The sequence below is a fragment of the Phalangium opilio genome, unplaced genomic scaffold (genome assembly GCF_054372755.1).
Source record: "Phalangium opilio isolate 3A_F unplaced genomic scaffold, DU_Popi_V2 ptg000041l_1, whole genome shotgun sequence".
In the NCBI taxonomy this organism is placed as follows: Eukaryota; Metazoa; Arthropoda; class Arachnida; order Opiliones; family Phalangiidae; genus Phalangium; species Phalangium opilio.
The window spans coordinates 2,597,074-2,620,200 of record NW_028324165.1 but is presented as its reverse complement, the minus strand read 5'-3'; the positions used below and the strand labels follow the sequence as shown (position 1 = coordinate 2,620,200).

Below are 23,127 nucleotides of genomic sequence, written 5' to 3'. Positions count from 1 at the left end.
TTCAACAGACTGAATAATTGTCGCTAACCCTGTTATTTTATCATACGTTCATTAGGATAAGTTTGCATTCTGTATATTGTCTTAGGACCGTTTCAGTGATCAAATTTTAATCTAAAATATATTTTAGTATAGTTCATTTTATTTTTACCTTATATTTACTGTTTTACCCAATATGATCGAATTTCGCGCCTTTTCATGTAGTTTCGTGTTAATTGATATCTTGGTTCTCACTCAATAAAATGCCTGTTTTTAAGTTAATTTCAGGTTTTTTGTAATTAAATTTAAGTTGTAACGAGGGAGGGTAGTTTAGTTAGGTTTATTTAGTTTCTGAAACGGATTTAAATAATCCACTTTAATTGCGACGTTTATTGGAGTTTAAGCATTTTTAATTTATTTTTTTTTTAATTAGGAGGTTTCAATGTAAGTTGGGTCCATGGGTCAGCGACAAGGATGCGATTATTCAGGTTTCAGTATGTGAATAATCAGGGAAGGAAATGAGGTTTACTTGGAAGGTGACGAAAGGGGTGTGGGGGTCAAGTCACCTCCGGCGGCCACAGGGCAGTCGGCGCCTATAGGGTAGGATCGCCGACAAGTGTCATATTTCCTCAAACCCAGAAGCTTGGTTTACAGGAGTGCGCCACACTCCCGGCCATAGAGATACATAGAGTCACTGTTGAATTCCCGCAATTGAGGCCGATTGTTGCTGACGTCACAGCATTTATGTATTTTACGTCATATGGGGAAAAAAAGGCCATGCGACACTCTGCGGCGGCGGCGGTAACTAAAATATATTTTTTAATTTAATGCTGGAATATGATTGGTTAACTTATTTAAGTCATGCGCACCAGCGTCACGAACGAAAAATGCCGAGAGTGTAAAAAAAATACAGTTTAATTATACGGTAGGGCATTATTATTTACTTTTTTAAGTAAATTAAATTATTAATGTTCAAGATAAAAGAAAATAAATGGTAAGCAACTTTAGATTTTCTCCTTAAAGAGAGAGAGAGAAATATATAATTTATTATAAAGCAAAATCAACTCTTTTCAAGTTAGTGCTACTGCCCTTGTCAAAGGCTTAACTACTTGGTAAATTGGTAAGGTAGGTTTTTCCTTAGAGTTTCTCTATTAATTTCGTTGTAAATGTTTTTAGTGGTTTTTGTGTTGACGAAAAGTAAAATAAATCGTATCAATTCGTTTTATCAAAGCGTTGAGATGATACCATCATGATGGGAGCCTAGTTACATCATCAACCGATGACAACATCGATAAATCAGTATCAATGAGCTACTCCAATACACCGATACCCTCAGAATTCCCATTTCAAATAGTATTAACAAAGCTGGTCTTTTTAAATATTCTTAAAGGTATTTACTTCTTGGCAACAACAATTTCGTGGTTAAAGAAAGACAATAATCTGGGATTTATAAGACGTTATTGGGAGATATTGGGTCGTGATTGCGATGTAATGTGTCTTTGTGTTAAATTTTTAAACTCTTTATTCAATCGTTATGTACACTTTTCAACTGGATTCATTAAATCTTTTAATTAAAAAAAAACGAAGTAATTGTGTCATCATTAACTAATTGGCCTCTCTAGCGTGAATCTCACTATCGTTAGCCTTGATAAACTGGTCTTAATTTTCCAGATTGTGACATTCTTCAAAGTTTGTTCTTTTTACCAGTAGTGTTGTGTTTTCTTATTGATTTATTTACCGAAATTCTACATTTTAATAAACCTATTATAGGAATGAGTTAAGAGTATTTAGGCCTACCAAAGTTGTTTTAAAAGTATTAGTTGATTATTCTCGATGAGCACTACTCTATCAGAATATTCTTTGTGATTAAATGACTGAGTCCAAAGGTTCTTGTCCGAAGCAGCATGACAGCTAGTCATTTAACATATATTATCAGAGTATTTTTATCAAAATAAGTGTTTTAATCTAGTGTTTATACAACTACTTGGTAATTGTCTGGATTGGTAAAAATTGTTAGAGTATACTAGTATAGATGATAAAGGTACTCAATATTAGTTTCTATCTAAACATTTGTGTCAAGTTTTATATTGTTCCTTTAACATTTGGCCAAAGAAAATTCATCATTCAATTTATTTTATCATACTAATTTTACATATGTATGTAAGCTTTTGTGTGTGTCTGTTTTATTGCAAGCCGTTAAATTAACTCAGAGACTCTTATTATTCACTTTTACTATTCAGTCTACACAAGTCTCAAGTAGACTTTCTGTGCCAATGCAAAACAAGTAAATAACCACAAACAGGCTTGCCTCTGTGGTTTATGGTAGGCCTCACATAGTTATTGTTCCTAGTAAAAATTACACAAATCCAATATGAATACCACTTACTAGGTACTAAGTTCACCGCTTATATGGTAGCGAGTCATTTACAGTATAGTCGTTTCTATAAAAGTAGTAATAAGAGTAAAATATCGATACCTGTGTGACATGAAATTAGCCCTCAGACTTGTAAGAGTCGAAATAAAAAATTATATAATTATTTTATGTATATCACCATACATTAAGAAACCTCATGCTCGCAAAGTGTAATTATTTATGATTCTACTTCACCTGTCTGTATATGTGCCAAATTCCGGCCTTTATTTAATTGAAATTTACATAAATAAATAGAAAACGCTTTTACATCTTAGTAAAACCTAACTTTCTTAACATAATTTGTCTTTTTTTATGCCTTCTCTTTTAAAAATACAGAAATGCAACATAAATAAATAGCAAATGCTTTTATATCTTAATAAAACCTAACATTCTTAACATAATTTGTCTATTTTTATGCCATCTCTTTTAAAAATACAGAAAATGCAACATAAATTTACCGCCTTTTTGGAAATATTTTGATTTTTAGTTTCTCCGTCCGCCGCTAGGTGGCCAACGTCTTGTTTTTCCCCATAGCATATAAAATGGGTAAATAGCGTAAAATCGGCATCCAAAAAGCGCTTGTTTCTCTTCCGATAAGTGTGTCTAGGTTATTAATAGTATTCTAATGTCTATGATTATGACACGAAAAGCGGTCAACATCAACTAACAAAGTAGACGGAAGCCTTTAAATGCGCATTACTAAAATTACTAATGCTCAGTACTAGAAATAATATTAGTAAAAGAAGAAACTCTTTCTCCAACTAGAGCAAAACAAGTAGTAAATGCAAAACCATTCAGTTAGACGATATAGGGCTTGACTTATAGCCTTGCCTTGAATGATTAGTTTAATCTGATTCTTAGCCGGGAGTGTGGCGCGCTCCTGTAAGCCCAGCTTCTGGGCGGCAAAGTTTGAGGGAATACGACACATGTCGGCGATCCTACCCTATAGGTGCCGACTGTCCCGTGTCCGCCGGAGCTGACTTACCCCAACTCCACCTTCCGTCACCTCCCAAGTAAACCTCATTTCCTTCCCTGCTTATCCACATACGACCTAGCGGCCCCCGTCTGTGGTGGGCCGCGTAGGGTCTCCCGTTCCATTCTTCCTGGTGCTCAAGGCCTAACGGCTAAGCACTAGTGCTCGTAGGTAGAAAAAAAAAATCTGATTCTTTGGCCGGTAAAAGAGGACAAGTAGGATGGATTCGTTGAAAGATTGTGTTGTTACGTTGAAGCCTTTAAGCTGGTAAGTAATAAAATATTTCGAACTTGAAGAATGCCTCAAGAGCTTTAATGGAATTGCCCAGGCTAAACCTTATCTAAGCAGACCTAATCTGGGCGAACGTAACCAAACATAACACGAAATAAGTTTCAGTTCTTTGATCAATCTATCTTAGAATGGCCAAATGGGCCGGAGAAATGAAAATCGTTAAATTAATTAGAAATCACGAACTCTTCAAAAACACGTCATGATGTACATTCCCTCACTAATCACGTCATGATGTACATTCCTTCACTAATTACGTCGTGAGGTACATTCCCTCATTAATCACAGTTCAACGACATTTTATGAGTGTTAAATATAAAAAATATTTTATTTAAATTTAATATTGCAACGGTTTAGGCCTACCGTTGCAGACGACCCATTGCAGACGACAGTGGACGGAAGCCTCACATGTTAAAACCGCCGGTTTATGCTCAGTCCACTGCCGTCTTGTAACTACATCAACCCCAAACATCCGAGATATTTCCTGTTGCCACCCTTCCCCCTTTCGCGGATAGGGGATAGCATCCAAATGGATTGTATAAAAGAGAAATTTTATCTTGTATTAAGACATTCGCATTCACACCCGGGTGAAATGTAGTCGTTTTCATTTGCTGAACCTCAGGGTTCAGTCTCTTCGTTTATGTTTATAATTTTCTTTATGTTAATAAAAGTCAAAGAGTTTTTGATTAACCGATCGCTATGTCTTTTAAATTGAGTTAGGGTTTTGATAGTCCTTGTACGCGGAAACGTAGTTTCGTTACGTGTTGCAATATTAGACACTAATCAGGAGATCTGATTAGTTTTAACATGTATTAATTCAGTCGGAATTTGTAACAATGCTCTCCACTCCCCCGCTAATCAAACCTTTCAGCCTTCAGCCGGTTTGTCTCACAAAGGTCATAGCAACACTGTATCGTTATGTCTTTAACGGTTGATAAGTTTTACCGTGTCTATAATAACTAGTCCAGTTTGTTGTGAGAGTACACTTTAATCATAACTCGTATAACAACTTGCTTGGTGGCTGGCCGGTACATCAGTCACGACCCAACCGCGTTTTACAATATATGGAATCCCGAAAATAATCAATACTCCCGTAGACAGTTACGCCATCTACGTGTGATGGGCTCTTTAGGAGAGCCCGCGAAACTTGAGTAACCTTATCGATACAAACACTGTAAATTCTTATTAGTTTAAAATATCAACATTTTTCTCCATTCCTTAGCTTGTTTTTCAAAAAATGTTTCATGTTTCAAAACAGGTCTTCATTCAAAGTTTAATTTTAGGAAAGAAATGTGTCGCCACAAACTGTCTTTACGCAAAGCCTATATGAATTTGGTCGATTCTCAAAGGCATATTCATAGACAGGTATTTGAGCATAAATTGAACTATTCCTTGTTCTACCGCGTGAAATTAATAAAAACTGCTGTTTGTTTTAGGAAATGGATGAGAATGATTGTTGCTTAAGCAAAGATGATATAATGAAGAAACTGAGGAACAAGGTACTTTTTGACAAAACGAGAAAACTTCCCAAATAGTGTTCCCATAGAAAAAACATTGCGAGGAAATCTAACATAAAACATGCTTGAGCGAAAGCGCCTAGTTTTCCTGCCCCCTATGAAGTCTTTATGAGATTCAAAATAACATTAGAGAGTTTAAGCATCCCCTATACGCGTACGTGTAGCCACCTTTGACAATGCATTGGTCTAATGCACTGTGGAAGGTAGCTACACGTACGCGTTTAGGGGATGCTTAAACTCTCTAATGTCTACCCCCATTAAATGGCTGATGAACATTGAACTTTTGTAAATGTCCTGCCAACGAAAAATTTCACTCTCATTGGATAGAAGTTTAGAGGATAAAGCTCCCTTGTTTTAAGCATCATTGAAAATGAGGATTATCAATGTTCTTTAAAGGACATTGGTTTCCCTCTCTCTTGTTTGTCCTGAAAGTCCCATGGAAATCAGCTTTTGTAATGGAATCTTATTTGAATTTTTAGTTTGACATTTTAATTTCCAACGTGAGAAAGGAGAGAATGGAAAATGCATTAACTATTAATGAACAACGAGATAAAATTGACAGGCTCAATAAGGTCAGAGAAGAATTGAAAAACAAAGTCATGAGTCTCAAGGTATACAACATCGTTTATTTGATGTAAACGCAAAGATGAGATTAGATTTTAGGAATATTCATTAATCATTGTGTAAGAGTCGTGTATTGATTAGTCAGGATCATTAGTTTAATAAAAGAGTTTAATCAATGAAATAAAACAGAGTAAATCAGGTACGTTACATAGCGTTAATACTACCGTCCTCTCTCTACGAGAGCCGCGCGTTAAGAGACCGTATTCCTCCTCTTTTCTACCTAAGCGTGTGCGAGGCGAGGGAATAGGGTTATTGATCGAGTTTTTGGCAGGACTCTAGCGCCATCTATTAGTAAGGGGGTTTGGGCGCTAACACTCGGCCATCCAAAATAAAATAAAAAAAGGTTAACAAACACCTGTTTGGTGGAAAACGTTACAAAAGACTAACTAAATTACGTAGTAACGACGTGAAAACGCGTAACAAAAATATTAACCCGCGTATGGTAAAAATTAAATTTAGCAAACAAAGTCTTTTAAATAGAGCGGAGTTCTGCGTCGCCTGGAACTGCGTCTCATTCCGTCGTCTTCGTCGGCATCATGCTCGGACAGAGTATTCGTACCATCAGCTTCGACAGCCGTCTCGTTTTCGGCTGTTGTATCCTCTTGGGAAATGGTCGACTCACTGCTAGCTGGACGGAATTGCGTGCGTTTGGAATCAGCAAAGAGCGGAACTCCTGGTGAAGGTGGTGGGACGTCATCTTGGGACTCGTCTCCGGAATCGTCATCGGCATTGTCAACTATGAGAAAACGTTTAATTTTGTCTACCGGAGCCGTATTTCGGTAGAACTTCTGCTTTCGTTGGTTCTCCGGGCAATCCTCTATGAGATAGCGGTCGTGTTTTAGCTTCTCAGCGACAACGTATGGTCCTTTATAGACCGCTGCTGTTTTCCTTGGTAACCCGGTAGCCTCGGGTTTGCGCTCAACTACGACAAGGTCACCAGGCTCAAAGGTTGGTGCTTTGGCCCGTTTTGCGTTGTATCGAGTTCTCTGCTTCGCTTGGTCGATCCTTATAGCTTCAATGGCTTTGGCTCGTCGTTCGAGCGTATCTTCGTCAAAGGTTTCTCGTACGCCGTCTATGAGAGCGCTTCCCGTTGGATTTCTCGACGCGTAGTTGAAGAGTAGGGAGAAAGGCGTTCTTTGCGTAGCCTTATGTATCGTGTTATTTATTCCCCACTGGATTTGGTGAACATGCTCGTCCCAATCCTTGTCATCTTCACGTACGGTCATGCTCGCTAAAGCCGGACTCAAAACTCGGTTTAGGCGTTCAACCTGACCATTCCCGCGAGGCGTTGCGGTGGCGTTAAGAACATGGGTGATACGTGCTACCTTGCAAGCGTCTTCAAAAGCCTTTCCCGTGTAGGCTGTGCCTTGATCCGTAATGATACGTTTCGGGGCTCCAAATACTCCGATGAGTTCTTGTAAAAATCGTTTGGTAGGGTTCATTCCCGCGTTTCGAACTGGCTTCAAGATTGTAAACTTTGTAAAAGCGTCGATGGCAACAATCAAGTAAGTGTTTCCGTTTACACTTCGAACGAACGGACCCAGGTGGTCTAAATGCAGCGTGTGAAAGGGTAGACCAATCTTATCTATCGAATGTAGGAAGCCTGGCTGCCTGCCAGAGGGGCGTTTGTGAAACAAACATTCGAGACACGACGAAATATAGCGTCTGACGTAGCGTTTCATACCAGGGAACCAAAAGTCTTCTTTAATTTTCTGAATAGTCTTGTCCAGACCAAAATGTCCCAGGTCATCATGGCAGCTTTTTACCACGCGCCACCTGGCACGATTTGGCACTACCCAGAGTAAGGATTCTTCCTTGTTTTCGTCCATTCGGATCTTCTTAAAGAGCCTTCCTTGTTTGAGGACGTATTCCTTACGAACTCCTATTTCTTCTTTCGATAGCTTCCCTGTTTTCGTTAGCTGGTCCTTGATTAGTTTCATTTTAGGATCCTCGTTTTGGGCCGCGACTAGGAAATCTTCGCGGGTTATTTCAACGTGAAAAATCTGAAGACCGTCCGTAGGTTCCATATCTTCGGCTTCGTCCCATGGCGCTCTGCTCAGAGCATCTACGTGTGCCATTCGGGTTCCGGGGCGATGTGTGACTTGAAACGTATACTCTTGAAGTCGCAGCCACCAACGTCCAATTCGTGGGACGAGGTGTTTCTTCGAGAGGGTGCATCGCACCGAATTACAATCGGTTACCACGTCGAACTCCATTCCAATTAGAAAAACTCGAAACTTTTCTAGGCTCCAAACCACAGCTAACGTCTCTAGCTCACTTGAGTGGTATTTCGCTTCCTCCTTCGTCGTCTTCCTGCTGGCGTAGCAAATCGGGTGCCATTTTTGATCCTCAGCTTGCTGGAGAAGTATCGAGCCGAGACCAATTTTACTTGCATCCGTGTGAACTTCCGTTTTAGCGTTCATATCGTATAAGGCTAAAATGGGCCTCTCCGTGAGTTTTGCTTTGAGGAAGGTAAAAGCTTTTTCTTGTTCGGGCTTCCATACCCATTCCATATCCTTTCGTAAGAGTGTCGTGAGTGGTTCAGCTTCCATAGCGAAACCCTTAACAAAACGCCGGAAATAGCTGGCGAGTCCTAAGAATCGCCGGAGCTCGTGGACGTTTTTCGGTGGCGGAAATTCTTTTACGCAGTCGACCTTTCTTGAACCGGGACGGATCCCATACCGACTTATCTCGAATCCCAGGTACTCTATGTCACTGAGCAGAAATCGGCATTTCTTCAGGTTTAATGACAGGTGCGCGTTCCGTACGACTTCTAGCACTTGACGTAAGTGGTTGAGGCCTTCGCTTTCATTGACTGACGGAATCAAAACATCGTCCATGTAGGTGAGCGCTATAGCGTACCGTAGCGTTCCTAATACCGAATTGATCATCTTTTGGAAAACTCCACAGGCGTTGGAGAGCCCAAACGGCATCGTAATGAACTGGTAATGACCATCGGGGGTCACAAAAGCCGTCTTTTCTCTCGAATCCTTGTCCACAGGAATTTGGTAGTAACCCGACATCATATCCAAGCTTGTAAAGAGCTTATTACCGCTAAGCCGTTCCAACTGGCTTTCTATCAACGGCAACGGGTAAGCGTTTTTCTTCGTAATCTTGTTTAGAGCGCGATAATCTACGCACAAGCGTTCTTCCCCGTTTTTCTTCTTAACGATAATTATGGGACTGGCATACGGCGAGTTAGACTCTTCTATAATCCCGGCTTCCAAAAGCTCTGAGATCTTCGTTCGTACCCGGCCCCTTTCAGCAAAGGACAAGCGGTAAGGTCGATAGGAGACCGGCTCATTCGTTACTAGCTCAATTTTCATTTCGGCCCTGTCCGTTCTGCCGAGTTCCATCAGATCGCTGGCGAAGCAGTCTCGATATGAGTTTAACAGCTCGTGTAACTGCAACCGAGTTTCTTCGGATACGTCCGGTCCCGTAATGATATCTTCCACAGGAAGCGGAGGTCTTTGGACGATTTCCGCGTGTAAAACTTCGGTGGCGGATGCTGTTTCCCTGAAGCACGGTTCGCCTCGTGCTACTATCTGCCCAGCTTTAATAGTTAAATCTTGATCCGATACATTGAAAATTGGCAGTGACGTTTCCCCATCTTGACCAACTGAGCAAACAGTACGGGGGATGCAATATTCGTTTCCCGGCTTCATCCTCATGCTGGTTTCTATGTACAAGTCTAGTGGGTCGTGACTACGTCCTTGCGTTACTAGGTCTACTACTCCTATGTAGTTAGACGGGATAACAGTGGCTCCTTTAGCCCAAAGGTTTACCGCCGGTTCTGGCAACGACGGGATATCCAGATTGAGAAGGCATTCGTCGCCGTCTTGCTCGTGGGGACGTTCTTCAAAAATACGTAAGTTTTTCTTTCGCTTAACAACTACAATGTGTTGTTGTTCGGTAAAGGGCTGTCCGATTAAGAGGGGTATATCTTGAGCTGTGTCTGGTACTACGTGGATCTTGACCTCGGCCGTCGCCTGGTCAACCCTGAGACTAACCTTGCCCACTCCTAAAAGCTTCGTTTTCCCTGAGCCGTAACCACCTATGAACGAGTCTCCGTCGACTTCATCGGTTTCTAGTTTCAACTGCTCAGCTTCGCTTTTTCGTATAGCGACGCATTTGCTACCCAAATCAACGTACGACCTTATCTGTACTCCATTAACTTCCGCATCCATGAAATACTTCTGATTGGCATCAACATCAGCGTGTTTACTCTCAACGTGAGCGATTTCTCGAGTTTGACTTGGAAGCGATTTCGTGGTGCAATCCTTAGATTCGTGCCCTGGTCGTCTACACGAGAAGCAACGCATTACCTTCTGGGGCTTCTTGCAGTCTCGCGACATGTGTCCATATGAAGAACAGTTAAAACAGAGAGGTTCACCATGTTTAAACTTCGGTTTTCTTCGAGAATTAGACGATCCATTGCTACGCTCCTCAGTCTTTGGTTCTTGGGGTTGGGGCTTCAGATCGGGAGCCCTTCCGTGACGCCCATTGTTATCCTTGACTGATTCGTTGGAAAAGTTGGCCTTGTTTCGTTTTGATGATTGTAATCGGTCTTCCAACTGTCGCATCGCCTTAAGGAGCTCCGGTAGTGTATCGTAGTCACGGACGCTCAAAGACGCAATCAGCTGTTCGTCGTGCAGACCTGTGATTATGTATTCCATCATGTCATCGTTTGAGAGGCCGCAGAGCCTCGCCTTGGCTACTTTGTCGTGATAATATACTTCTACAGATTCCCCTGAACGGCGGGTCCTCTGTTCCATATCGCGGTAAAGCCTTTGAGAGTTCTTGACTGGCGGGAACCATTCTACGAGAAGTTCCTTCCATTCGCCCCAAGTGTGTACCACAGTATCAAGGCTTTCATACCATACTTGAGCAGTTCCTTTGAGTTTCGGCATTGCTGTGTTGATGATGAGACGCTCAGACCAACCGTAGGCCCTTGCAGCATCGTCAATCTTCCTTATCCATTGATTTATCGTTTGATGAGGTGCCATTGCAGGATCAAAATCAGGGATAATTCTACTGGCATCCCCGGAATTAGTATCGTGATTCCGGTTAGCGCCATTCCCAGCCGCCGCTAACGTTTGCTCTACAGCAGCACCGACCGCTAATTTTATCGCTTGTTCAAAGGCCGTAAGAGAAAGCATTCCTTGAGGTACTTGCCTGCCGGCTTCGTCTTGTAGCCTAAGCCCTTCCATTCCGGGTGGAATAATTCGTTCGTTGCGGGAATTCTCACTTGAGACGGATCCCCGTTCTCGTTCGTTATCCTCGTCTCCAGAGTCCGAGTTGACACTCATTGGACCAACAGCTCGAGGAGATTCTGATAATTCGTGAAAAGAATCTTCGCTATCGCTGATATGTTCGTTGTTGACGTGGATTAATCGAGAACCTTCGTTCAAGGCGTAAACTCTTTCGGAGAGAACGCGATGGGTGTCGGAGTTTCCGCTAGATGAGCCGTGAGTTTGGTTATTCTCCTCAAAATAGTCGTTGGAAAGCTCCTCGTTTATAGTAGGCTGATCGTTGCCCTCGGGTTCAGAGACTTCGGAACCCGCCGTGTCGTTGTTTACGTTGAAATCGTTATTCTCGGCGAAATTATCTTTGCTTACCGTAGGCGCTTCGTTGCCTCCGGGTTGTTTGGCGTTTCGTGGCCTACAGATTCAAGAACGTTGGAATCTGTTCGCGATGTAATTTCAGTGGGGTTTTCTCTTCGTTTCGTGCTACCAGTTGGCGGTTTCGTTTCGCGGCATAAAATGCACCTCGTGGGCCTAGTATTTTTCACTCGCTCGCTTCTTCGTACGTGGAGACAGCTCTCTGTTTCTTGCATGAATCGTTGGCAAGGTGACCGTGTAGCTCCCTTTGTCTCACAAAAAGCTCACGAGTAAAAATAAGGCCAAAGTTCGCAATTTAGTCGTTCAGATCATCCGCGTCGTTAACCGAAGGTTCGTTATATGTAAACATAATAAAACCGACTGTTTCGTTTACCGTAGAAATAGAAATACCGATGTTAGCGCGATAAAAACAACGTTTCCCGTTAGTGCGCGTGACGAGGCTTAGGACTCGGCTTTGTTTTCTGCACGTTTTCGTACCGGGCAAAAATGTTTTTCGTATCGCGTTTCATCTCCTAATATAACGGCGTAATTGGATAAATATCCCACTTCTGAGATGTAAGAGTCGTGTATTGATTAGTCAGGATCATTAGTTTAATAAAAGAGTTTAATCAATGAAATAAAACAGAGTAAATCAGGTACGTTACATAGCGTTAATACTACCGTCCTCTCTCTACGAGAGCCGCGCGTTAAGAGACCGTATTCCTCCTCTTTTCTACCTAAGCGTGTGCGAGGCGAGGGAATAGGGTTATTGATCGAGTTTTGGCAGGACTCTAGCGCCATCTATTAGTAAGGGGGTTTGGGCGCTAACACTTGTTAATTGTTTAAAATTTAGGAGAAAAATGAAACTGTTCAAAAGGCTAACAATGTATCAGTGAAAGTTGAACCAGTTGAATATGACTCAGAGCCAAAAATTGAACCAGTTGATAATGATTCAGAACCAGATAGCCAAGCATTATCCCTACCAGTTGCGGAACAGCAACAACCTCAATCTCAAAATGAAAGGTATTGCAAGTGAAAAAAAGGTGTATTTTATTGTTTTATTTTATCATAATTTTAATTGTATAGCTCGGAAGGAGTCCCTACTGAGGACCAGAACCACAACCAGCCTGGTGTGTAAATTTTAAATTATTTTAGTAGAAATATTGTAAGACCCCAAGTCACTTGCTGGGTGCACAATAATTTGAACCCCCCACGGATAAGCTACAACTAAAGCCTCGACCAGTTTTACGGCAATTTCTAAAAGCCTTATTAGTCAGTGGTGATGGTATGAAGGTGGGCAAACACATTGTGGAACCCTTTAAGAATGTGCATTATACGTCATTATTATGTAATGAAATGCTTTGCACAATTTGATGGCTTAAGATACAAAAATGAAATTCATTCGACCCCTGTTGGCGAAAGTAGCGAATGTGATTTTATTTCTGAACTCTACTGCTGATGCCAATCACAAAGATCAAGACATCGGTCCAAACAGAAACTAGTTCAAATTTCCCAACAGTCTTTAGAGGATCAACAGAGCATGCTGGGAAATAACTTATGATAATCTGATTGAGCTAAGATGGCACAGAGAAAGGTTTTAAAATATTATAATGGCAAAAGCAATAAAACCAGAGCTTGAACGCCTCAATTATTATCGTTCCTTACTGTTTATGATCAGATTAGAATTTTTATATGATAAGTTAAACAAATGTAGGCTTTACTTACAGCGAAATTACGTATGTTCGATTTTGGGAAAAGATTAGGCATTATTAAGTTATCTAATCAAACGATTTGCCACTCAAATACTTATTTCTGTGAAATATTTGAGTTAAATGTTGGGAAGTGTAAATTCGCCTAATTTTCAGCTTTAGTCCAAAAACTCACCCCTAGTGTGCTTGCAGAATACAGAATTTTTAATGTTAATTTGTAAATTGCGCATGAATATTACCAAGAAAAAATAGATGCGATTCTGAGAATCTTTCAGTCCTAGTCCCCACTGTGTGTGAAAAGTGGGCGGATACTTTAGAAGGGTCGTGACTAATTATGGGGTGTGATGCGAGCTCCGTCCACATCTCATAGAATCATCGCGCTTTCCAGATGTTACATGATTTTTTCTTTATGAAATGTATTTTTTGATTTGTGTAGGTAAACCCAAGGAAAAACATAATATTGAAGATAAAAGAGTTGTTGAACTTCGCTTCAAAATTCATAATAGAGAACAAATCTTCAAATGTGATCAGTGTGAATTTTCCAGCACACAGAAAAGTAATTTGATCAAGCACAAACTCATTCACTTTGGGGGAAAAGGAAGACCCTTCAAATGTAATCAGTGTGATTATGCCAGCAAGCTGGAGAGTAATTTGATCGCGCATGAACGCATTCATAGCGGTGAATTACCCTTCAAATGTGATCAGTGTGAATATGCCTGCACACGGAAACATTATCTTATCGCGCATAAAAGCACGATGCATATTGAAACACCCTTCAAATGCGAGCATTGTGACTTTAGTAGTGTGTGGAAGCATTGTTTCATTAGACATCAACGTCTTTGCCATGGTGTAAATCCCTTCAGATGTGATCAGTGTGAATTTGTAACCACGGAGAGTGGTCATTTGATCAGTCATCAGGTCAGTCATCAGCGCATTCGCAGTAGTGAAAAACCATTCAAATGCGATCAGTGTGACTTTGCTTGTACTCGGAAGTATGATTTGGAAATCCATCTAAGCATTCACAGGGGGGAAAGACCCTTCAAATGTGATCTCTGTGACTTTGCAAGTACTCGGAAGTATGATTTGAACAAACATGAACGCATACACGATGATGAAAAATCCTTCAGATGTGATCAGTGTGAATTTGTAACCACGGAGAGTGGTCATTTGATCAGTCATCAGGTCAGTCATCAGCGCATTCGCAGTAGTGAAAAACCATTCAAATGCGATCAGTGTGACTTTGCTTGTACTCGGAAGTATGATTTGGAAATCCATCTAAGCATTCACAGGGGGGAAAGACCCTTCAAATGTGATCTCTGTGACTTTGCAAGTACTCGGAAGTATGATTTGAACAAACATGAACGCATACACGATGATGAAAAATCCTTCAAATGTGATCAGTGTGACTTCGCAAGTATTCGTAAGATTGGTTTGATCAGACATCAACGCATACACGGTGATGAAAAATCCTTCAAATGTGATCAGTGTGACTTTGCAAGTATTCGTAAGAGTGATTTGATCAGACATAAACGCATTCACGGTGATAAAACACCATTCAAATGTGAGCATTGTGAATATGCAACCACACAGAGGAGTAGTTTTTACATACATCAACGCATTCACAGTGGTGAAAACCCCTCCAAATTCGATGAGAGTGAATACGCTATCGCGTGGAAGAGCTTATTGATCAAACGTCCACGCATTCACAGTGGTGAAAAACCCTTCAAATGTGATCGGTGTGGCTATGCATGCACGCATAGGGCTCATTTGATCAATCATCAACGCATTCACAGTGGTGAAAAACCATAATAAACCATTCAAATGTGAATAGTGATCTATGTTAGCCTGTGGAAGTCCTTATTGATCACACATCAACGAATTCATGGTGGTGAAAAACTTTGTAAGTGATCATTGTGATTTTAGGTGAGCTGAAAGAGTAGTTTTATCAGACTCGTCAACGCGTTCACAGTAGGGAAAAACCCTTCTTATGTGATCAGTGTGACTTTACCAGCAAACCCTTCGCACGTGATCGCAATAAATATTCAAAACCACTGACCATAACTAAATTATCAAAAGAATTCTAAATGAAATTTATTAAGAAACAGTAGTGGAGGATGCAAATGTATAATCTTCATTATAAGTTAATACTACTAAATTTTTAACAAATTTAATTTTTTACTTAATATTTTGAATTTATTATAAGTGAATTTTAATTGTTTGAGTTTCATTTTTAGAAAGAAAGTTAGTTGTACAAGCCTTTAATATTGTAACGAGTATTAAAATTAATAAAAATCTGTTTAAATGATATCAATTTTCAGTTGGTAATTCAATTGAAGTGCCTAGCCTTGTCATACTGAGATAAATATGGCCATTCATTTCACTTGGCAATATCATATCTCTTTCCTTTGAGATATTAACAAATGAAGTTTTTGAGCACTGCAGGACTGTATTCGAGGTTTAGTATATGAATAGACCATTCCATTGTTTACTTGAAGAGAAACCAATAGACAGCGTACTCCCCTCAAGCCAAGAAGCAAAGCAACGTCCCGCCGACTCGTACTGCCTCGTCGAGCGCGTCAAAGGGCCAGACTTTCCAGCGCTGTTAGTCAGGCGTCGCTAGTATCAACTTGTCTACTTTTTTTTTTACAGGGAGTTTGCACATCCTATCTTTATTGTGATTATTTTCATTTTTGGTAACTAAAATTGCCTCAGCGCCGCACTTTACAAAGACTACTCTCCTTATCCTGGAACTAACTGCAAAAATTCACAGAAAAATGTACCTTCAAACAAAATAGCTATTAGAAAACTGTAGTTTCTCATTGAAAAAGCAAGACATGACCTTGCAAAGACGCAAGTGCAGGTATTTTACAATTAACGCATCATCGCTCGGTCTACCAATAATTTAAACCATTTTTCTTAAAGGAAAGGATCACCCTAGTTACAAATTAATTTAAAATAAGAGATCCTGTTACGAGGGCTTGTAAAAAAATGTAATTTCATATTTCTCAATTAATTTTAATTAATGATAAATAAATTGACAAATTTAAAATTAAAAGTAGCGCGGCTCCATTTTTATTTCAAAATATATGACGTCACTCTTTTTTCGATATTTGATTGGTACTGGTTTTCAGTGGTCACGTGCCAGGCTTCTTCTTGTCTATTGGGCATTATGATCCCAGCCTCCCAAGCGAAAGAAATGGCCGCAAACGATTTATTATTTATATATCAATAGAAGCTCAGACGGTGACGGGTGATCGTGATTTTCTTTTATAAAATCAAATAAATTTTCAGCTCAGATTAGAGAAAATGAACAGAAATAGAGGTATGAGAGTGCAAGGCTACGAATTCGAACCTGAATATACGCAAGAAGAGCTAGAAGAAAGGAGAAATCGTGAAGAAAATGCTAGGCCTTTGCCTATAATTGATGTTGACATTAATAGAATAAGAGAAACCTGTGTTTGTGACGGCGGGTGCTTTAAAATACCAAACGAATTTGATGATAATATAGAAAATGGATTGAAAAGGGTACTAAATGGAAATGATCTTAAAATGGGTGTTCTGTGTTGCCATCAAGTACCCGATGTAGTAAAATTTTTAACTAAACATCCTAATCAGACAGGAGATCCAAAATGTATCACCGATAATGCTAATTTTAAAACTATGTGCTTAAACCGCGTAGTTTTAGAAACCTTCTACAAATCCTACCTTCACTATCGAAAACTTGAGAATAGAAATAAACCTGTAGGAAATCAACTCTCAAATAGGTGATACTATTAAAAAGTATTGATAAATAATTTAGTAATTCTAGTCTAATTAGTTTCTGCTGTAGAACTTTCAGATACACTGGTTATCGTGATTTTGTACATATGGTGTACGAAAAGCTTGGAAAGAATAACAGAAGAATGCTACCTCTCTGTGCGCTAATTAGAATAAGACTAGAGTTTCCGGAAGCTAATGTAGAAGATTACATTGGTTATAAACGATTTGAAATACCTGAAGATCAGCAAGCTTTAGGTTAACGTGCCGGGATTTAAAAAATAGTGAATAAACAAAGGATAATATCAAAATAATTATTTAATGTTTTAAAAATATTGACAAGTGATCCCAATTTTTATTCTAATGTAACACTTATTAAAGAGAAATGGAAATTGAGGTTTGTTAAAGAACATTCCTTAATGTGATAATATTAAAGCAAAGTTCCTAAAATTAACATTTCTGATAACTATTTTATTTACACAAAAGAAATATTAGGACTTCACAAATTGTTTAAATGTAAAGATTTACACGTCAAAATTTAATCTTCTCCTCTTTGCGGCAGCTATTAATTCGGTTTTGCTAGGTCTACGAATCGGAGCTATGTTTGGCATAACCACTGGTTCTTTACTATCATTGGTACCTTGAATCTTCCTCTTAACTATATTTTCAATAATCTTGAATATATAGAAATATGTCTTAGCTTCTTTAATTGGGCGTGCGTGCCACTCTGACGTAGCTTTTGAAAAGTAATATGTAAATTCCTCTTTATTAAGAGAGCCTATTTCTAAGCCTTCATTTAGTTCAAATAATGTTTGACGACCAACGTTGTTATTATGATCTAAAGCTGCTAATTGAATTCTGGCCTCCATTGTGTTATGATCAAAGTCCAACTGCTTTGGGCAGTACTTATTTACCAAGCTATGATAATTTTCTAATCCAGACGTGTGAGAATATTTGTTAATTTGTTTAAGATCCTTTAATAGCTTTTTATCCAAGACAATTTTCTCCAATTTTGCGTAGGCATCGCTTTCAATATCCAACCATTTTTTCACGCTTGCTTTTTCTGCGCTTAAAGGTTCATGGCCACAATTAGGATAATTTTCTAGGTCTGGAAATTCGTGGATGTTTCTGATGTGGTATAATACCGACTTCCACATATCGATCAATACTTCTTTATCGCCTTCGCAGTTTTCAGAACAGTACCAAAGATGTCTGTTTATAGTTTTAACCCAAGGCAATAATTCTTTTCCAGATTCTTTTTTTGCTGCGTTCAACAATTTAGATCGGATTCCTTTAGCTAGATGCCATATGTCAAACTGATGATCAATTGTTGGGTGATAATCTCTTAGATAGGCCCTGCACTGAATGTGTCTGTCAGTGGTTATTTGCTTGATTTCAATTCCTTTTTCTATCAGTCTTGTCAAACTCCTTTTTAATCCTAAAAGTTCCATGTTTCCAGAAATATAATTTGTTTCAGATTTATTTATTAGTTCATAATGAATAATCTGATCACTCTCCTGATCCATCAGTGTGTAAACGGAATCCTTTGAGCAATAGCCAGGTGAGCTGCATCTTCCATCACCAGAAACACTTAAATAGTTTTTTTCATTAATACTGCTTAAAACCTCACTTTGCTCTGCCACCCATGCGTTATTAATTTCTGGAATCACAAAGTTACGCTGTAGATAATAAAAAGTAGTTTTGCTAATCCCTCTCATGCCCATATATTCAAAAAACGAATTAATTCGATGATAAGTGGCCCCAGTTAACAAGATAGATGAAGCAATTAGAAGGTTTCCACATGGCATTTTTCCAAGGACTGGTTGCGATTTCCATATATTAGTATGACCATCCAAACAATTAAAGGTAATGGTAAGCTGGCTTCCCTCATTTTGCGATTTTTTAATTGTATTTTTGTCAACCACACGGATGCATGAATCCCAACCGCATATAATTCGGCTAAGCAAATCATCCAAATTGCTTTCAAAAACCACAAACTTGGCCTCTTTTACAAGCCGTTCTGGAATATGTTCATCGTCAATTTGAAATGAAAAGTCATCAGGGTCATATTCATCATCATCATCGGAGTTTGGAATGTATAACGAAGTTTCAGAGGCATTTTCAGTTATTGAAGTTTCAAAAGATTCCGAAATAGAAAGGTTTTCCATAATTGGTGATAAAAAATCTGACTTTTTTCCCTTTGGAATAGGAGTAGACTGAAACTGTGTTATATTTTTTTTACGATTCATATCTTCCCAGACTTTTGTAGATACACTAGGATTATCTACCGGATTTAGGGGATTTAAAGAAGCTTGAAAAACTGGATAAGAATGATCTCGTAACGCTGATGAAAGTTTAAGAGCTTTTGATTGCTCAATTTCAAGTTCAATCTGAGCCTCGCACACATCCATAGAGAAATCTGAAGTTGTTACTGTTGTTTGAGTTTCAACTGAAGTTAATCTTGGTTTCAAAATTTTAATGAAAACTCCATCAGTTTGTGTTTCTTGATGTGACACAGCACGTGGCTGCGATAATTCAACAACTGAGTCAGATATAAAATTAGCAGCTTCATTCCCATAAAATATGGAAGCGCTATCAGGAGTTTCAATGTTGAATAGTGTCGGAAAAGCACCTTCTATAAGTTTCTTCTTAATAACTTTATTCAAAAGCTTGCCTTTTAAGTCAATTTCGAAGCAATCTTCCTTAAAATGTACCTCACACACTTTATATGGGGTATTCTTCAAAACAAACCCTTCTTCAAACTCCAATTTCCTATTATGTTTTGGCCAAGGCTTAGGTTTTGTTACCTCTTGATAGAAAGTTTTTACTTTATCATCGGCATTTTCAGTCCATCGGAGAGCAAGCCGGGGATTTTTTACAAAATTCGGAACAGAGAAAAATTTTATATTTTTGTTTGAATACTTATTACGACAACCTTTAATGATACAAAACGACATTTTAAAAAATTTTCGGAAAACTAGTTTAGGACACAAAACTATCGCGTCAATCGTAACTAGCAGACGAAGCGTATCAGTTGTTTTCGAAGAAAGACCGTCATTGGACGGAAAGTTTGGCGAATGAAAACCCGAAAAAAGAATGACGTTCAACAATTTAAAATTTTCATAAAAATGGCGCGCAGCGGCGGGTTTCGGGATAGATTTAATTTCTATTTATTTATTAATGATTTCTTTTTTTTTTGTTGTTTTGAATTTTTTTATGTATTATGTATGTGTAGCTCTACCGATTTAATAAGGTTTTTAACTAAGGTGAACTTTTCCTTTAACGTAGGGATTAATAATAATGAATGTAAATCCTTTATTGTTTAGTAATAAACAATTTATATTTTGTGTTTAAAACATGGTGTTAAATATTTTAAAATCTATATAATAACACAAATATTCACCTTTTTATTAAGATTTGAACTAACATTATCTATAGCAACACCAATGATTTAAAACTAAGCATTTTAAATTTCGCGCCAAAGAGTAGATTTTCTCGCTATTTACGTGTTGCTCTTGGAAGTAAAACATGCAGTGGTTATTGCGCATGTCAATGGGCGGGGCTTTACATTTCCCCAGTCGGTCTATCCCACTCTAGCCGCTGCGACTGCGAGCAGCTTGTGTCCAGGAGCGCATGATCGAGTTGGCTATGGTATACCACAGGTGCCAGCTCTGGCCTCCAGCCGCGCCGTGCTCAAAAATTAAAACCTACTGCTAGAGACTAGTTTTTGGCGGCAATTGGTGTACTTATTTGTGTAGTTATCTTTTGTTCCGGAATCCGTAACAAATTCAGTTAATTAAAATTTTTTTAACCATACAGCTGGAAAACGGTAAATAAAAGAGGAAACTATTTCTCCATAGAGCAAGAAAATCAGAACAGTGTAAGTGATAACTGATAACATTATTTTTATAGAGTTTAGTCAATAATAAAAGAAATGCACATGGGTAAAAAATATTATAAAAGTTAAAAAGAAGGTGAAATCAAGCGATTTTTTACCGATCCTTCTAATTATAAAACCAGTCTATATAATACAATATTCAGGAAATACATCCAAATGATTTCAAAATTCAAAATAGGTTGAGATTTTATGGATAATTTGAAATAAGCACGTCCGACCAATCGCATAACGCTTTGCATTCCTGTTAACAAAATTTTCATTGCACGCTCTACATCTCGCGCAATTTTAAAAAATCTTGCGCTAAATTTCATTCGACATGGAGCACATGCCGCGAGATTTTTGTATTAAAGAAGCCAGGGCGTTACGCGATTGGCCAGAGGCGCTTATTTAAAATAGTCCATAAAATCTCAAATAGGTAAAAAATCACTTAACCACGGACATAAGTAATTTTAAAATTTATGATAACATTATTACTAAAATAGTATATTTTTTAAGCCTCGACTAAGAACTCTGTTGTACTAAACTTATCAATGCTGCCGGGAGTGTGGCGCACTCCTGTAAGCCAAGCTACTGGGCGGCAAAGTTTGAGGGAATACGACACATGTCGGCGATCCTCCCCTATAGGTGCCGACTGCCCCGTGTCCGCCGGAGGTGACTTGACCCCCACACCCCTTCCGTCACCTCCCAAGTAAACCTCATTTCCTTCCCTGATTAGTCACATACTGAAACCTGACTAGTCGCTTCCTTGTCGCGGACCCTGAAGGGACCCAATTTACATTGAAACCTCTTAAAAAAAAAAAAGAAAAACTTATCAATGCCAAATCTTGATTTACATTTATTATATTAAAATTTTACGTGTCAAAGGTCCTTGACAAACAGAGAAAATCGGGATTTTACGTGCGAGTTCCTCAACTGATTGTCGAAGTCAAAAAACGATTTGGAATTGTCCCTAGAAAGAAATATGGAGAACGATTCAATTATAGAATCTTTGGAAGCACAGGAATCTAAAAATAAGTGTCATGAAAAAGGAAATATTGAACCAAGCTACGCTTCACCGGAAATGACCCCGGTTGATCTGGAAAGCGACTTACCTGATATAGGCCTATCGCCTGAACTTGAATACGATGTTTCAGTGTCCAACTTAGATGCCCTTGAAAATTTCGCGTCAAACTATTTGTTTCCTAGTTCGATAATTGGTAAGTAATTTTATTCTTAAAAAGTGTGAGTACCTAGAGAGAGAATAGCCCGAGTCATACTGCTACCGTGTTTGAAAATAACCTTGAGCAATATATCCACTAATAAGGGTGATTTTTAAAAGTCCGTCAATTATGAGGGATCGTGTTTATTGGGAACAACTGAGTGGAAAGTATCAATGAACATGGGGTCATTGGGGTGTACAACATTTGGTTACGGATATATGCCCCCCCCCAAACATTGACCATTAAAACAAGGAAATATCCAACAACGACTTAATCCGAGTAACCAGCTTGTTTAGAACTATCAGTCAATTTCAAAAACCTTCAATCTAAGTTAGGTACAAAACCTGTAACTAGCTTGTTAATGGCACTGTCGTACCTTTTCAGAACCGCGGGAAGCCTCCGTTTTCTGTTTAGTTTGCTCGAGGTTTTTTTCTCTAGTCGGAATACGTCATTCGTGTCTGTAAGACCTAACACCCACGGGATCCAATGGGACAGGGCGGAGTAATGACGGACATGAAAAGGGTGGGGCTTACTTGTCCACTGACACCGGCGTAAGAGTATAAGCGGAAGATCTCGCAACTTATACCTTCTTATAGGGACTTGGCAGTACTACGTCATGCAACGTCAGGCTAAGTTCCACTAGTGCTAAAGAACATACCAGAAGGAGGGGCTTATATAGCTTTCATTCTGTTAAAAAAACATACCATAATGGCGCTGGGGGTGGAGTTAAGCCCGAATTGCCAAGTCCCTATTGTATATTACTTTTTGTTTTAACCATAGCTAAGTTATTAATTTGCAAAATGTGAAAATATCTCTGGGTTTGAAATGATTTTTAAAAAGCCTATCGAATCACTCGTCGCACAGTGATACCATAAGTTCGTAAGACATGTTACATAAGTTTCTCAGTTTATATTGAACGCTTGTCATGAAGTGACGTAGGTGAAGAGTCAGATTCTCGAAAAGCGACGCCTGGTTTTGGCGCTGACAAAGGCTTAGTTTAGACTAAATAGGATGATGGAACTCTTGCAAAACCGCGTGTGTCGTTCTCGAACTACCTCTCATTAAGTCTCTAGCATTACGAAGTATAGGAAGTGTCATACTTATGGAACACATCTTATAAACTTATGGTGATACCAATGAACCAAAAATTATTAAGTAAGGTCTGCATGGTGAG

The 23,127-nt window shown here is 39.0% G+C and overlaps 3 protein-coding genes and 1 long non-coding RNA gene across 5 annotated transcripts; 3 read left to right on the top strand and 1 right to left on the bottom strand.

Annotated features, from left to right (window-relative positions):
• The first annotated feature begins 404 nt into the window (after window positions 1-404).
• Window positions 405-1,562, top strand: LOC149679331 (uncharacterized). The gene is made up of 3 exons (XR_016365737.1): window positions 405-777; window positions 836-970; window positions 1,052-1,562. It is a non-coding gene; the product is annotated as an uncharacterized LOC149679331 (long non-coding RNA).
• Window positions 1,563-2,907: 1,345 nt separating this feature from the next.
• LOC149679330 (uncharacterized) lies at window positions 2,908-15,402 on the top strand. Of its 2 annotated transcripts, XM_089834989.1 has the most exons (7): window positions 2,908-3,629; window positions 4,934-5,015; window positions 5,087-5,149; window positions 5,647-5,778; window positions 12,245-12,414; window positions 12,478-12,521; window positions 13,537-15,402. In XM_089834989.1, exons 1-7 carry the CDS (start codon window positions 3,583-3,585, stop codon window positions 14,907-14,909), a joined length of 1,911 nt encoding a protein of 636 aa, XP_089691115.1. In that variant the 5' UTR covers window positions 2,908-3,582; the 3' UTR covers window positions 14,910-15,402. The 2 variants fall into 2 exon arrangements, with proteins under 2 accessions (XP_089691115.1, XP_089691116.1); XM_089834990.1 differs by lacking the exon at window positions 5,647-5,778 and having other exon boundaries at window positions 2,910-3,629; window positions 13,537-15,401.
• A 19-nt stretch (window positions 15,403-15,421) lies between these two features.
• LOC149679329 (uncharacterized) lies at window positions 15,422-17,310 on the top strand. The gene is made up of 3 exons (XM_089835009.1): window positions 15,422-16,090; window positions 16,232-16,864; window positions 16,930-17,310. The coding sequence occupies exons 2-3, from the start codon at window positions 16,407-16,409 to the stop codon at window positions 17,117-17,119; spliced, it is 648 nt and encodes a 215-aa protein (XP_089691135.1). The 5' UTR covers window positions 15,422-16,090; window positions 16,232-16,406; the 3' UTR covers window positions 17,120-17,310.
• Window positions 17,157-19,751, bottom strand: LOC149679328 (uncharacterized). The gene is made up of 2 exons (XM_089834988.1): window positions 19,685-19,751; window positions 17,157-19,628 (listed from the first exon to the last, which is right to left on the bottom strand). Exons 1-2 carry the CDS (start codon window positions 19,696-19,698, stop codon window positions 17,381-17,383), a joined length of 2,262 nt encoding a protein of 753 aa, XP_089691114.1. The 5' UTR covers window positions 19,699-19,751; the 3' UTR covers window positions 17,157-17,380.
• Window positions 19,752-23,127: the final 3,376 nt, after the last annotated feature.